At 30.8% G+C, this 16437-nt stretch overlaps 1 protein-coding gene and 1 long non-coding RNA gene across 6 annotated transcripts in view; both read left to right on the top strand.

Annotated features, from left to right (window-relative positions):
- The window catches only part of LOC138306887 (centrosomal protein 43-like), a 42868-nt gene that overhangs the window by 6701 nt on the left and 19730 nt on the right, over positions 1 to 16437 (top strand). For 2 of the 5 annotated variants that reach the window (XM_069247458.1, XM_069247421.1), the window contains exons 2-10: positions 5445 to 5498; positions 5862 to 5916; positions 6237 to 6325; positions 6851 to 7003; positions 7426 to 7458; positions 12412 to 12468; positions 12712 to 12782; positions 15768 to 15829; positions 16171 to 16194. In XM_069247458.1, the coding sequence (XP_069103559.1) occupies positions 5445 to 5498; positions 5862 to 5916; positions 6237 to 6325; positions 6851 to 7003; positions 7426 to 7458; positions 12412 to 12468; positions 12712 to 12782; positions 15768 to 15829; positions 16171 to 16194 (598 nt within the window). The remainder of the gene's footprint in view (positions 1 to 5444; positions 5499 to 5861; positions 5917 to 6236; positions 6326 to 6850; positions 7004 to 7425; positions 7459 to 12411; positions 12469 to 12711; positions 12783 to 15767; positions 15830 to 16170; positions 16195 to 16437) is intronic. The other 3 variants (XM_069247441.1, XM_069247432.1, XM_069247448.1) reach the window with 3 other exon arrangements.
- LOC138306905 (uncharacterized) lies at positions 868 to 2227 on the top strand. Its single transcript, XR_011205930.1, has 2 exons — positions 868 to 1584; positions 1965 to 2227. It is a non-coding gene; the product is annotated as an uncharacterized lncRNA (long non-coding RNA).

Genomic DNA, 16437 nt, shown 5'->3' with positions numbered 1-16437 from the left:
TTTAACATCTTTGGTTGTACGCGAATGGATAAGATATGTCAGAACAACATCAGTATTTGAGTTGGATAAGTGTAACCAAAACGACCTAGCACGACAATGCATTTTTGTTCACCTCGGCGGACAGACAAGTCCTGTACGTTATCTAGAATCTACTGTGAATCGGCGAGAGTAGGACTTACATACACAATGTATGTTTGGGTGTTTTGAAATATCAATGAAACGGAATCCTTCAATTGTAGCTTTACAATACTTGTAATAGACACCTCTAATATTTATTGAAGTGTTTAAATCAACAATATAAATATAGCTAACATTTTGAGAGCGGTACAGTAAACGTTTACAGTAGTGGGCCTACCTGTGTTTGTACATGTTCCTCGAAACGACGTCCGATACATTTGAAAATCTCTAAAATCCGGAAATAATGACATGGAACTATGTAAACATCCGTGTATTCAAGAAATTTCAAACGTGAACTGATTAAGTAGAACTCAAGTGATCACAAAATTGAAGAAACTCTCTGTTTGTCACACCTCCTTGACACAGGCGGTTTGAATCGGACGCCGCGTCACAACTACGTTAAATATCCTGCCACGTTATGAATTGTGTAAGCGTGTGAAATCATACGAAGCAAAATATTAAAACCAAACTGCTTTGCACCATGGTGTTTTTAACAACAGATAAATAAAATGATTTATAGTTCCATACCGGGAAAACCTCAGATATATGCTTCATCAGACGGAACTCATTTTATTGGTATGTTCATTGATAAATTGGCGGGAATTTCCGCCACTTCAAGTGGCTGTTCGAAATGCCTGTCGGAACCAAACGATATAATTCAATTTTAGTCTTATAAATGCCATAAACACTATTAAGGTACTAAGAGTTTTCTGGTGAGGATTTTGACGTGAACAAAGGGACGTAACTCTTTAGCAACATTTCTATGACGTAAACCAATTTTTAAAATATTTTTGGTTATTAAGGTGTTTACTGTTAAAAAGAAACTAAATATGATGTTTCCATGAAGTCACAAGTGTTTATTTATAGTTTTAGTGAAGAATAGTATCATTTTACGACATATCGTATATCGGCGCAATGACCGGAAATGTAAACAATGTCGGTCGAGTTTTCATGTGTGTGGTGAGAGTGACGTCTTTCAACCGTCATTAGGAGAATAATATAGAGTCAGTGCACTTGTAATGTGACACTAGAAGAAAGATAAACATGAAACACCAAGATTTAGTTTATCGTGGAACTTTAGGCCTAATTAATACTTAATAGCAAACTGACTGGTGACTAGACGGACAGACCAACTTGCAGTTGGGCAGTCGAGCTCAAGATTATAAACTTGACAGCTGCCCTGGAATGTTGAAAGAATGATCATGCTGATAATTTACGACAGTGTGTTTGGTGATACAGTTGCGGAAAATGAGCCCTGTCTTACATCGATTTCACGTAACTGCCTCTAAGTACTAGTACGTAATACTGACTGACACTGTTCAGAATATCTTACAGTCTTAGGCTAACAAGTTATTCAAAGTGGCAAGATCTTCCAACTGACGGCAGTAAATAAGGTACATTCTAAATGTAAGTACATTTACATTTTTATTACATTAAGTCTTAATTATAAACGCAATTATCAAATGCAATATATTAACAATGTGTAAAACACTTATTCTATAGCTAAAATGTTGTACATTGCACTCAGGTAATATTCCCATCAGCCCCTCCACACATGTACAATGTGCACACATTAATATTCATTTAGTCTATCAGATTTCAGGTCTATGATTTATAAATGATACTAGGTTAGGGTATTAGAAAAGAATGAAAACGTGTGCATCTCTGTTTTTTTCTGAACTGATATTGTTGTAAAATTTATGAAAGTAACAAATCATATTTCTTTGACACATGAAAGGCCTAATGATTTACATCTGTACATGTATGTTCTCATATTTTTGTTACAGAATGGCTGCAGGCACATCACAGTATTATTCGACTAGGAACCACTCCAGGAGCAAATTTGTGTTCAACATGTGTGTACAAGAGGAAATGAAAATTCTGTGACCAAAAACATTTTCAGTTTTGGTACTCTGACAATTAATTTATCATAATGGTGTAAAATTTTCTTGGACATGTGTCATACACATAATGTGAAAGAGGCATATATACCTGGTGTATGTTATCGGGTGAAATTCTATTATGTGAAATAAATAAATCAATAATGCAGTATTGTGTTAGCTTCTTTCATGTTGGATATATAGACATGAACTGTACATGTGTAATATAAGAGGAGCAGACAAATACATGACAAGACAAGAGTTCCAATCTTGGATCTCAAATTTACAGATAAACTACTGTACCTAATACTGATCCAGAACCATATTACACATGTATAGGAATAGTCTAGATTAAATTTCTTATTCATGCCAATGAAGGCAATTTCTGGTGCAAAATCTCTAATATATAGTTCCTTTCACATACAATGTACATATATAAATTTATATATTATATATATATATATATATATATATATATATAAAAATAACAACAAAATTTCTTGCTAGCACTTTTGTTGTGTCATGATTGATGGCTCTTTATATATACCTGGTATATACTTGTTAGCTGTAAGGCGGAGTAAATTAAACATGCAATGATTAATTATTTATGTATAATAATGAACTGGATACAGAAGTCTGAAGCAGATGTGAAATGGAATTCTAATGATTTATAATTTTTTTTACAACTTATATTCACTATTCACATCATATCTAAAATGGATATTTCTTTTCCGACATTTACATAGTTATGGCATTACACCATTCATTCTTCTTGTGAAAACAATAAAATGTTAAATACATATAGGTGAAATTAAAAAAAAAAAAAAGACATTTTTTATTAAATTAATTTATTCAACATACTTACATAATTGTAGGTATGTAAAACAAATATGCTTTGTGGTTCTGTCAGTCATGTTAAAAGTGGCAAAATTTATTATTATATATGATTCTCGATGTCCTCTATTTGTATCTGAAAAACAATATAAATTTTGAAAAAAAATTAATTAACTATATACTATTACTATTTTGGAAGAATAAAAAATGTTTGTTGCAATGTTTGCATTAAATTGGATGCACCCAAAATGAATAGCAATGTATTTGGTAAATCGGGCCAGGGGAGATAACTCTGTAATTTTTTGGTTTTCTCTTTTTTCATCATTATTTCTAAAGTTTCAACACTAACCTATTATTTTTTTTCCAAATATTTGTTCGTTTAGGTCTCTTTTATCATGTGAAAAAAAATGGAGAAGATGTATTTACAACAATTTGGATAAATTTTATTTTAAATGCTAAAAAAAATGTATTTAAATCATGCCATACATAATCAATCATACCCGGATGAAAATAAGAAACAAATGGCAACACATGCATTTTCATTTACAATTTTTTGCTCAAACTTTGTCAATGACATAGTCATGAATCAATTTGAAGAAGAAGAAAATTAACCTGATACTTCTATTTTGTTTATTTTAATAATTATTGTTCATAATTGAATTTTTCATGGAAAATTGATGAAAAAAGTTTAAATAAGTAGGCATTTTCGAGAAGCTATAGAGAAAAAAGAAGCACACCAACATATATTTTTTATTGCATTTTTTTGTTTGTCAATAACCCCTCTTTCAAAAAAGTCATAAGAAAAAAAAATGTATTTACAAGAAATTTTTGACCCCTCAGCAGAATACATCCTTAAGGGTAAATATTGAGCTATGAAAATAATAGTTAAGACTGTAAATATAAGGATTAAAGTCTCTTTCTGGTGGTTCTATCGAAGGATAAAGTTGAGTAGGGTATCGATATTTGTTTCATGGACCGCTTCGCGGTCCATTCCAAATATCGATACCCTACTCAACTTTATCCTTCGATAGAACCACCAGAAAGAGACTTTAATCCTTAATAAGTTTGATGTATGAACCTTTGAAGTCAGTATACGTATACCACCGGGAAATCAGGGTGCATGCCTATTATCATGACGATCGTATCGTAATTCTATTTTTTTTACAAAATGTATTTAAAAAAATCCCAAAACATCTGAAAACATATAACTAAAAAGATTTAATACAGACCTTATAAGTTGGAAAATCACGATAATATGCTGATCACGGTAATAGGCATGTACCCGGCTGTCATAAGATATAAGGACCGTTGAAAACCATGTTCTGACCAAACCTTATGGCATTACGTTTGAGTCGAATTCCGGATGAGTGAATTATTTTCGTTGGTCCGTTGAATTTCGAGATAACGAGTTTCGACTGTACATGTATACATACATATATACATGTATATATATATATATAGGCAGGAAACACACTGACTTGACATGTACAGTCAGTCAGTGGGGTACTGGGTTGTTTTCTATTTGTTATATAATTAATAACCAGCCCAGTGTGTATGTAGAACAAAAATATCACAAATCAAAAGAAAATACCCATGACAAATCTTATCATACAGCTGGGGAGATAGAAGCCTGAGGATGCTCAAGATGATTTTTTCCAATATGAACAATGTAAAACAAAAAATATTAAAAAAAACCACCATTCTAACAAATACTTGGCAATATTATTAATTGAATACTGTATACATACATGTAACATGTTATTGTGAAAAAATACTAATTCAGTGTCACTGATCAACCATGGTTTAGCAAATATATATATAGGCCGTCACCTGTTAAGCCTATATTTGCAGAGGTTTTACTCACTACTTTGGTAATTGGGCCCCATGGCTTTGAATTTGGGAAAATGCGCGATAAAACCAAGAGTTGGGAAAAATTATGAAATATGAAATAAAGCTAACAAGCCTTAGCCAACTCATGAATCAGCTCATATAACATTTTTGGATAGTTTCAAGAATCTTTGATTTTGGTAAATTACCGGGTAAGGCTTGAATTTGGAAAAATTTATAGACTTTGCCATGGGGATAAATGGGGCCGATTTAATCAAACTGAAAAATGAATTGACAGTAGTTGTTGACTTCAGACTTCAGATTGATTATAAATGTGAGTAATACTGTTATCATTCAGTCAATTGCAAGTTTTCAGGAATAGACCCAAAGTCACGTGACTGAATGTGGCAAGCAAAGACTAGTACAAATTGTAGGGGCTGACCTGTCCTTTGTAGTGTTGAGTACAAGTATGATTACCCCCTTATCTAACCTTCTTTGGAACCCACAGGAATGCTGGTCAAGAACCTTGTTCTATTTTAAAAAGTAATGGTTGTTGATCATCATGAGGAATACTGATATACAGTAAAACACGCATTTAGTTTTGTTTAATACCATTTAGATTTTAAGGTTTTGGACTTAGATAACAACAACAAAATAATTTAATTGATTTTAGAGAAATAAAATCATGTTGTACATGCATCTATAAATTGGAATTATTGTTTTCAGGCACAGCTGAGAGCCAGTGTGTTTTTGGCATTAGAGGATCAGGAATCTGTACAGGTAAAACATCATCACTTGTTGTAAGATAAGACAAGGGGGTTGGAGGCTAGGGGAAATATTTGTCTGTGTGGCATTCATGATTAGAAATATTTGACATTCACATGGCATCCAGTTGACCCTTGACTTTTAGCAGATTCAGGAGTCAAATCACAATTTCTCAGAAATCTGAAGAATTAAAACATATGACAAATAGACATGTGCTTCAAACTCAAGGATCAAATCTGAGTTTAGGGAGTCAAAAACATACTCTCAGGGATTTACTTGATGTCCTGATTCCTGGTCAGACTGTATCCATGGCAGTCTATGAGTGACTTTCACAGTCATCAATGGATTTATGATTTTCAACTTATTTGTTCTTTTCAGAATAAAACACCATTTTCTAATCCTGATCTGAAGAAGTATCTAAATACTAAGGAAGGTGAGTTAATACAAATTATTACCTGTATTACTATTTACTACCAATAGTAAGACTTAATTATTTTCTGTTTTCCATAGAACAGATTTCTTGTCCATAGGTACATGCAATTTGAAAATAAATAAGTATTCTTCTGATTTGTATAATTGAGATGATCCAAATTAGAAAATGTATAATGGTTGATAGTTATGTGTGTAACATGTAATCCTGGTAAATAGAATAATTGATAGCTGTGTAAGAACTAAATATTGAGAAAATATTTACTTGGAGGCATAAATTCAATTGATGATAATCAATGACACAATAATAGCACTATTTTTTAGGGAGAACAACAGCTGCTCTTGTGAGAGAATTTTTGGAGTTTTTCAACTTAGAATTCACATTAGCAGTTTTTGATCCTGAGGCTGGGATTGTAAGTACATGTGTTTGAGGAATTTTATTGTGTTAGCCAAACTTTATACTGAATTCTTAAAGATGCTCCACCGCTGACGGAGCATAAATGATATTCATCATTTGAACAATAATTGGTGTTTAATTGTGTATATATATGTGTAATTAACACAAAAAATAATATAAAATAATTTAGTTCGACTTTGGCGCATGTGCAATCAGTACTTCATTCCATATAAGATATAGTGACACAGAATTTGTTCGGGATGCAATTAATTATTTTTCATATTTTTAACTTGAAGTAAAATTAGAAGCTCAAACTTTTCAATGGTGGTAATGGTGTAAAGTAAGTAACTTTTGTAACTGAAGAAAAATACTAAATTGTCTGCTCCTGTTTTTGATAGTGAAAATAGGTTTTTTTTAAGCAGAACAGAAATTAATAATACCATATTACCATGAAGTATTGATTGATGCCATTTTGTATTGTTAAGTTATTCTGATTTTTTTTCAGTACATTTTGAAAATTAATATGTATTTGCTTGTTTAGGGTTCAGCTAATGATAGCCGGGCCAGTCTAGCAAGGGAGTTAAATCTAGTGGACAGTGATGGTCCTCCCCAAGCACCATTATTTACGGAAGTTGTGAGACAAGCTCAAGGAGGAACAGGAGGTCAGAAAAGTCGATCAAAGTCAGCAGCTGATGTAAGTTTACTAAACAAGATATGGTAAAAGATCTTCACTGCAATGTAATAGATGTTGGAAGCTAAATGTGTGTTAAAATTGACTGAAAAATAAATACTAATCTTCATATTTTGTGTTCAGTAATACAAATTAACTGTTCCATAGATTATTGATATAACATTGTTCTCAAGTGTTTTTTTTTTTCTTTTTAATCTGTGTCATAGTTATTTCATTTTGCAATTTTATCAGTAGAAAATTTTGCTATGTATGTCAACGTTGATAAAATCATTTTCTGAAACCGTTGAAAGTATAAATGTTTTCAATTTTCAGAGGAGTAAAAAAATAGATCTATAGTTTTCATGTAGTTTTCCAAAAGACATTTACCTAGATGTGTGAAAGATTTGCAGTGTAACTAACATTGATTTTTATTTCACGGCACACAGGAGGGTGAATCCACTGATATAAACATACCTAAGGTATACAAAGCCTATTTATACAACATAGCATGCTACCTGTAGATATATTTATTCATTTTATTGGGTTGCTTTTGCATGTTGAGGAAATTCGGAAGGAAACCTAAGCTTTACAATTAGTTGGTTTTGTTTCCTATTAGTATATTTTTGTGTCCCCCAGAACACATCAGTATCACTATGCTGGTGTCGGAGGTCTCCATGTGAAAGTTCCCCTTAACTGATCGTTCTCAACCTTCATCCAAACCTTTCCATTACAGCACAATTCTTCCCTGCCCTAAAGCCGAAAGGAATATTTTACTAGACCGAGTCATTTCACCAGTGAATTGAAGTAGATCAGTCGACCACATAATTTTTGTTAGGTAAACAGTTGCTGTATCGGTGATTTTGGGTAGGGAAGCGTTGCACCCGCAGTAAACCAGATATGTTTGCTTGGGATTGCTTTTTAGGCCTGAATAAATGTTAAAAGTCAAGGTCACTGATGAGAAAATCCATTCCCATGGAATAGTTAATGTATCCTTGGGCTATCGGACTCAATCTTTATATTGATCCTCCTGACCCAAATTTCTCACTAAAGACTGCAGGTACATTTAAGGTCAAAAGTTCAAGGGTACCATTACTTGAAAGAAAATTTGCTTCTGTTGTGTATGAAGGTGCTAGTTTTGTTAAAATGATTTAAGGTCTTTTATCAACTTTGTTCAGCATTAGTTTGGATGCTTTTCTGACTCTTTGACTTTCTTTATCTGTAGATACAACCACAGTCTATAGTCTCTATGAAGAATCACTATCATAGTTCTAAATCCCTGTAGTTCCTGTATAACTTGATCTACATCATTTAATATTCAGTGTAATTAGTATAGATGTAATGTGCCTAACTCCAGAATGATTAGTACATTTATAATAACTTAAGTGAAACTTCTTTAGGTACATATACCCGGGTTGTTTTAATTTGAATTCTTACAAAAGTTTGTGTGTAATTCAAGCATAGGTACAGGAAAATATTGTTAACAGGCTTCAAGGTAGATTTGATCAGTTGAAAATTTATTAAGGGTTGGCATATCTTTTATCCACTATGGAATTCTAGAAAATATAAAGCAAAAGAGATCCAGAGAATAAATGAAGGAGAATTGTGGTTTTCTATCTTTCTGAAGTACAGTTATATAAAAATATATATAATATGGACATTAATTTGAAATAGACATAAGTCCTATGTGTAAATGTTATAGTGTTGTAAAGTTTATCTAAGTATTTTATTTTCATTTTACATGTCTTATTGGTCAGTGTTGATGTGAAATCTTGGATTGTTTCTGATTAACTGAATTAGTTGTTGTTTCTGTTCTTATATATATATTTGTTCTTCCTATTTCCCTACACTTCTCTCATTTAAGATTGTCTGTTTTTCTCTGTTAATTAAGTCATTAGCTGAGGATATACAATACACAATGTTGAGTATTTACAATCAGGAATGTCCCAACTTACAATATTTGATCCATGTTTAAATCATTTACCAAAACATCATATTATTGTATAGCGGTTTAGGCTCACAGTTTTACAGCTTTGTTTATCTTGGTCTTTTTTACTTACAGTACACACAAAGTTTTTTTGAAAGCAATACTTCTTATATTTTTGAAAACACTTCTTTTGTAATAGTTTTAATAATGTTATATTATCAATAAATTTTGATTTATTGTAATGAGAATTAATAACAGAAAAAACTGTTTTTTCTATATACATGTACCTTATATATAATATAATAGCTAGTGCTGCTTATTTTTGAGCTTATGAAAACACTATACTGAACAAGGTTAGAAATAATTCCAACCGTGTGGGTAATTTTAATCACATGTAATTCTGTCACCATATCTGTATGTAAGATAATGGACCTGCTTTGCTTTGCCACTTTCATAGATTCCTGTGTCATATCTTGCATGTTTATAGCTGAATTGTTCAGTTTTACTTTGGAATTATATAGTGATTAATATTGATTAATGATTAATTTTGGTCGATGTTTTTCTTCTTATCAATAAATCGTCATTAAAACCAGGGATAAGACAATATGTATGAGGTATTATATTTCTTTAGATGGAAGCTCTTTGAGAAAAAGATAAAAGGAGATAGATAAACTAATGTACCTGTAATACACAGGGAAGATAAACTTATGTACCTGTAATATACAGAGAAGACAAACTTATGTACTTGTAATATACAGAGAAGATAAACTTATGTACCTGTAATATACAGGGAAGATAAACTTATGTACCTGTAATATACAGAGAAGATAAACTTATGTATCTATAATATACAGGAAAGATAAACTTATGTACCTGTAATATACAGAGAAGATAAACTTATGTACCTGTAATATACAGAGAAGATAAACTTATGTACCTGTAATATACAGAGAAGATAAACTTATGTACCTGTAATATTCAGAGAAGATAAACGTATGTACCTGTAATATACAGAGAAGATAAACTTATGTACCTGTAATATACAGGGAAGATAAATTTATGTACCTGTAATATACAGAGAAGATAAACTTATGTACCTGTAATATACAGTGAAGATAAACTTATGTACCTGTAATATACAGAGAAGACAAACTTATGTACCTGTAATATACAGAGAAGATAAACTTATGTACCTGTAATATACAGAGAAGATAAACTTATGTACCTGTAATATACAGGGAAGATAAACTTATGTACCTGTAATATACAGAGAAGATAAACTTATGTACCTGTAATATACAGGGAAGATAAACTTATGTACCTGTAATATACAGAGAAGATAAACTTATGTACCTGTAATATACAGAGAAGATAAACTTATGTACCTGTAATATACAGAGAAGACAAACTTATGTACCTGTAATATACAGAGAAGATAAACTTATGTACCTGTAATATACAGAGAAGATAAACTTATGTACCTGTAATATACAGAGAAGACAAACTTATGTACCTGTAATATACAGAGAAGATAAACTTATGTACCTGTAATATACAGAGAAGATAAACTTATGTACCTGTAATATACAGAGAAGATAAACTTATGTACCTGTAATATACAGAGAAGACAAACTTATGTACCTGTAATATACAGGGAAGATAAACTTATGTACCTGTAATATACAGAGAAGATAAACTTATGTACCTGTAATATACAGAGAAGATAAACTTATGTACCTGTAATATACAGAGAAGATAAACTTATGTACCTGTAATATACAGAGAAGATAAACTTATGTACCTGTAATATACAGAGAAGACAAACTTATGTACCTGTAATATACAGAGAAGATAAACTTATGTACCTGTAATATACAGAGAAGACAAACTTATTTACCTGTAATATACAGGGAAGATAAACTTATGTACCTGTAATATACAGAGAAGATAAACTTATGTACCTGTAATATACAGAGAAGATAAACTTATGTACCTGTAATATACAGAGAAGATAAACTTATGTACCTGTAATATACAGGGAAGACAAACTTATGTACCTGTAATATACAGAGAAGATAAACTTATGTACCTGTAATATACAGAGAAGATAAACTTATGTACCTGTAATATACAGAGAAGACAAACTTATGTACCTGTAATATACAGGGAAGATAAACTTATGTACCTGTAATATACAGAGAAGATAAACTTATGTACCTGTAATATACAGAGAAGATAAACTTATGTACCTGTAATATACAAAGAAGATAAACTTATGTACCTGTAATATACAGAGAAGATAAACTTATGTACCTGTAATATACAGGGAAGACAAACTTATGTATCTGTAATATACAGAGAAGATAAACTTATGTACCTGTAATATACAGAGAAGATAAACTTATGTACCTGTAATATACAGAGAAGATAAACTTATGTACCTGTAATATACAGAGAAGATAAACTTATGTACCTGTAATATACAGAGAAGATAAACTTATGTACCTGTAATATACAGGGAAGATAAACTTATGTACCTGTAATATACAGGGAAGACAAACTTATGTACCTGTAATATACAGAGAAGATAAACCTATGTACCTGTAATATACAGAGAAGATAAACTTATGTACCTGTAATATACAGGGAAGATAAACTTATGTACCTGTAATATACAGAGAAGATAAACTTATGTACCTGTAATATACAGAGAAGATAAACTTATGTACCTGTAATATACAGAGAAGATAAACTTATGTACCTGTAATATACAGGGAAGACAAACTTATGTACCTGTAATATACAGGGAAGACAAACTTATGTACCTGTAATATACAGAGAAGATAAACTTATGTACCTGTAATATACAGAGAAGACAAACTTATGTACCTGTAATATACAGAGAAGATAAACTTATGTACCTGTAATATACAGGGAAGATAAACTTATGTACCTGTAATATACAGAGAAGATAAACTTATGTACCTGTAATATACAGAGAAGATAAACTTATGTACCTGTAATATACAGAGAAGATAAACTTATGTACCTGTAATATACAGGGAAGACAAACTTATGTACCTGTAATATACAGGGAAGATAAACTTATGCACCTGTAATATACAGGGAAGACAAACTTATGTATCTGTAATATACAGAGAAGATAAACTTATGTACCTGTAATATACAGAGAAGATAAACTTATGTACCTGTAATATACAGAGAAGACAAACTTATGTACCTGTAATATACAGAGAAGATAAACTTATGTACCTGTAATATACAGAGAAGATAAACTTATGTACCTGTAATATACAGGGAAGATAAACTTATGTACCTGTAATATACAGAGAAGACAAACTTATGTACCTGTAATATACAGTGAACACTACTTTAGTTGTTTTTTGTTTTTAAATTTGTTTGACACAATGTTTGTTTAAAGACTGTTCTAAAATTAAATTGATTTTTTTTTGAATGATTGAAAAAAAAATCTTCTTTTTTTCTTCAGGAATTAACAAAGAAACAGTTACTAGATGCACAGAGTAAATTTGATTTCTATGACAAGGTAAGTAATTTTTTTTCTTGGAGAGAAAGCTACTATAATAACAGAAAAACTGAGGCTCTTGGTTCTGTGCCCTGGCCAAGGACACACCATAGTCTTTAAAAGTAGTGTTCTCTGTTACTGCTTAAAGATTTGCATAAAGGGAGTGGGACAACAGCTAAATGACCCTAGCTGTTACTTGAATGTAAGCCCAATCAACTAACCAACATTTTTATTTGAATACAAGTTATTTTGTTTTGATTTCAGGACAGAAATGGAGAAATTGATAAAGATGAATTAAGGGAATTATTCATGGACATGTTTCCAAATTTTAATAGGTATGTATATTAAAATATTTCCAAAATTTTATCACTTACAGAATTTTGTAAAAATAAATAGAAAAATAAATAATTACTGAAGTTGTATGATCAATCATCTGCAGGTACCTTATATTATTATAGATATTGACCAGTTATCACATTGTTTTTTATCTGTTTGTAAGCTTCATATCAAAAATATTCTTGAAATCTATTGTAGAAAACTGAGAGATGCTATAACAATGTTAAAACTTATTTTTTAAACATAAAAATCAGGGATGCTTAAATCATGGCTTTTCCAATACAGGTATCTATTTATACTCTGTGCAGAAGTGCTAGCCACAAAAATAAGAAATAATGAAAATATAAAGGGTATGAATATTGAAAACTGTCCTATTTTATTATCACAATACGCTGATGATACATCACTTATACTAGATGGAAATGAGAGGTCACTTAAGGAATCAGTTAGTGAACTGAAAGAATTCGCAATAATTTCAGGATTAAAGATGAATGTAGAAAAAACTCAGGTAGTTTGGATTGGGAGCAAAAAGTACAGTCAAGACTGTTATTTACCTGAGCTAAACTTACAGTGGGGGAAGGAGAAATTCACACTATTAGGAATAGAATTTAGTGTAAATCTTCATGAGATTCCTAGACTTAATTATGACAAAAAACTAATAAAACTCAAATCACTTATTAAGATTTGGAAAAGAAGGTCTTTAACACCTATTGGTAAAATTCATATCATAAAATCGTTACTTATATCTCAATTAAATCATCTATTTATATCTCTTCCAAACCCAGACGACAAATTTGTTAAGAAACTAAACTCTTTGATATATGATTTTCTGTGGAACGGAAAACCAGACAAAATTAAAAGGGAGGTAATTATTCAAAGTTACTGTAATGGTGGTTTGAAAATGGTTAATATTACTGCTTTTATAAATTCTCTGAAGCTGACATGGATAGGAAGGCTTTTCAAAACTAATGAGAAGTGGCAACATATAGTAAAAACTTATGTAGATGAAGACCGTCTTGCCAATTGTGGTTTGGAATGTATAAAAGTATGCATCAATAAGTGTACAAATAGATTCTGGATAGATGTCTTTAACTCTTGGTATGATCTGACTGCTAAATACCACGATAAATTTATTAAAAAAAATATACTTAAAGTCCCAATTTGGTACAATAGTAAAATAAAGATTGGTGGAAAAGCTGTTTTCTATAAGGCATTTTACCAGAAAAATGTTTGCATTTTGAATGATATAATAAAAGAAGGCACATGTGAATTCTATTCCTTTGAAGATTTTATTCATAAAAATGAGGTAAACACTAATTTCTTACAATACCAAGGCCTTATATCTGCAGTGAAACACTATATTTCAGCATATAATACATCTGTCTGTAAGATTTCCTACCCATATATACCATTAAATCTTCATTTTATTCTTAAACATGAAAAAGGGTCGAAAATCTTCTATAATATTGTAATAAGATCAGATGTGACACCATCAGGTACCAGAAAGTGGAATGATATCTTTGAGACTATCGATAAAACAACTTGGAGCAACATTTATAAAATTCCTTTCCATGTAACAAAAAACACAAAACTTCAGTGGTTCCAGTATAGAGTGGATCATCATATTCTTACTACAAACTCATTTTTTTACAAAATTGGAGTAGTTGCCTCCCCTTTATGCATTCTGTGTAACTCTGAACCAGAAACTATAACCCACATTTTTTGGGATTGTCAAGAAACTCAAAAACTTCTTGATAGTCTCGAAACATTATTAACGGCACTGTTAATTCCATTCTCGATTAATAAAAAAAACATTTCTTTTTGGATTCGTTCATCAGAATAGTTTGCCAAGTAATAGAGTTGATAATGAAATTATTATCATTATCAAACAATACATCTATAGAATGAGATGTTTACATAGTCCACTGAATATTTACTCTCTAATTAACATAATAAAAGATAACTACAAGATACAGAAATACATATCTAATGGTAGAGATGCAAATACTATAAAGAAGTTTGAAATTGAATGGAAGAAATGGGACAAACTGATTCAGCTATAGTTAATTAAAAAAAAAAGTGTTTTATCATTATTATAATTACATTGGCAATTTATGCATACATTGTATGTAGACATGCAAAATCTCATGTTGAGCAAACAAATTTGACTAATTTAGTGTTATTTGAGATACCCGGGATTATATTTTCCAGAAGAATTTTCTCCCTTAAATCCTGTGATACAGCTGATAGCCCTTCACAAAGCCATATATATTTTGCAATACTATTAGAAAAAAACTTATATTTGCAAGTATTCATAGCTCTGCCATCACACTCCAAATAAACATACTTAATTAATCTACTGTCTCTCTTCTACCAGCTGCTCTCTCTCTCTTTTTCTGTCTTCTTTTTCTCTTTCTACCAATCTCATTCTTTCCATAAAGTCAATACATTATATTGGTAACATCAAATTTACTTAATTATAAATGCTTGCATTTGGTATTTGATTTAAATTATTTGTAATAATTGTATGTATTATAGTTTTCACACTTTGAAATCATAATAAAATACATAATCTTTAACTTTAAACTAATATATGCTAATATAAACTAAACGCAATATGCAACCTGATAGGAATAAATAGTAGATATATATATGTGTTTATGTGTGTTAGTAATGTATTTGATTACCATGTAAAATACTTTTTGAAAGAATATAAAAAATCAATATCTTTTAGTGGGTGCAAATGAATGAAAGATGAGTGCAAGCATTTTCATACATTGTATATTGTACATGTATTGATGAAAAACCTGAATAAAAAGTAAATTATATAAAAATACAGGTATATTGAACCTCAAGAAAATTTTAGACATGGAGTTGATCACTTATATATTTTGTACATTTCTATGTCACAATTATTTACCAAATCAAGACAAAATGAACCAATCATGTTTATTCACATAACTTATTTTGTTTTGTCCATTCAGAAACATGTTAGATCGGTATGTCAACGATGAGTTTCGAGCTGCTGATCGGGACTTTAGCAGCAGTAAGTATAGATACATTATTGCGTCTTCAAGAATGTAGATAAAAAGCAAACAAAAAGATCAAAAATAAAAATAATAGACTGTGACACAGGCAGGGATTTCCCCTCTCAGAGTATAATTACCGGTGATTAGTTTTGTGCTATTGTTTCCTGACACATTTTGCAGGTACAGAGGTTAAGTGTTATGATATAAAGTAAGACTGAGTATTGTTTTGTCTGGGCTGTACTACAGAAAAAGGATTCTGAATGACCCAAAGGAAACGTCGTCTGTTTATCCCTTAAAGATGACTGATTATGATGAAATATGTAAGCTTTAGTGTGTGATGGGGATGTTATTATTTTAGGTTACATGTCACTCATGCCTAAAGGTAAACTTGCTGATGTTTGGTATGAATGCTGGCATGGAATCATGAAATAGAGATGCATTGTGAATGAAGCTATCAAAATCCAATTAAATGTTTCAATGAGGGCGTTGCATGAGTGATAAGTTGAGGGTACACATTTTATAAATCAAACAATGATAAATTGTTTTAAGTATGCTTGGGTAAATTGTTTTACAATCTTCTTGACAATGATTAAACGAAAATTAGCCTACAATAGTGTATACAACA

This window comes from Argopecten irradians, chromosome 1 (assembly GCF_041381155.1).
Source record: "Argopecten irradians isolate NY chromosome 1, Ai_NY, whole genome shotgun sequence".
Taxonomy (NCBI): Eukaryota; Metazoa; Mollusca; class Bivalvia; order Pectinida; family Pectinidae; genus Argopecten; species Argopecten irradians.
This window is presented reverse-complemented; position numbering and strand designations above follow the sequence as displayed.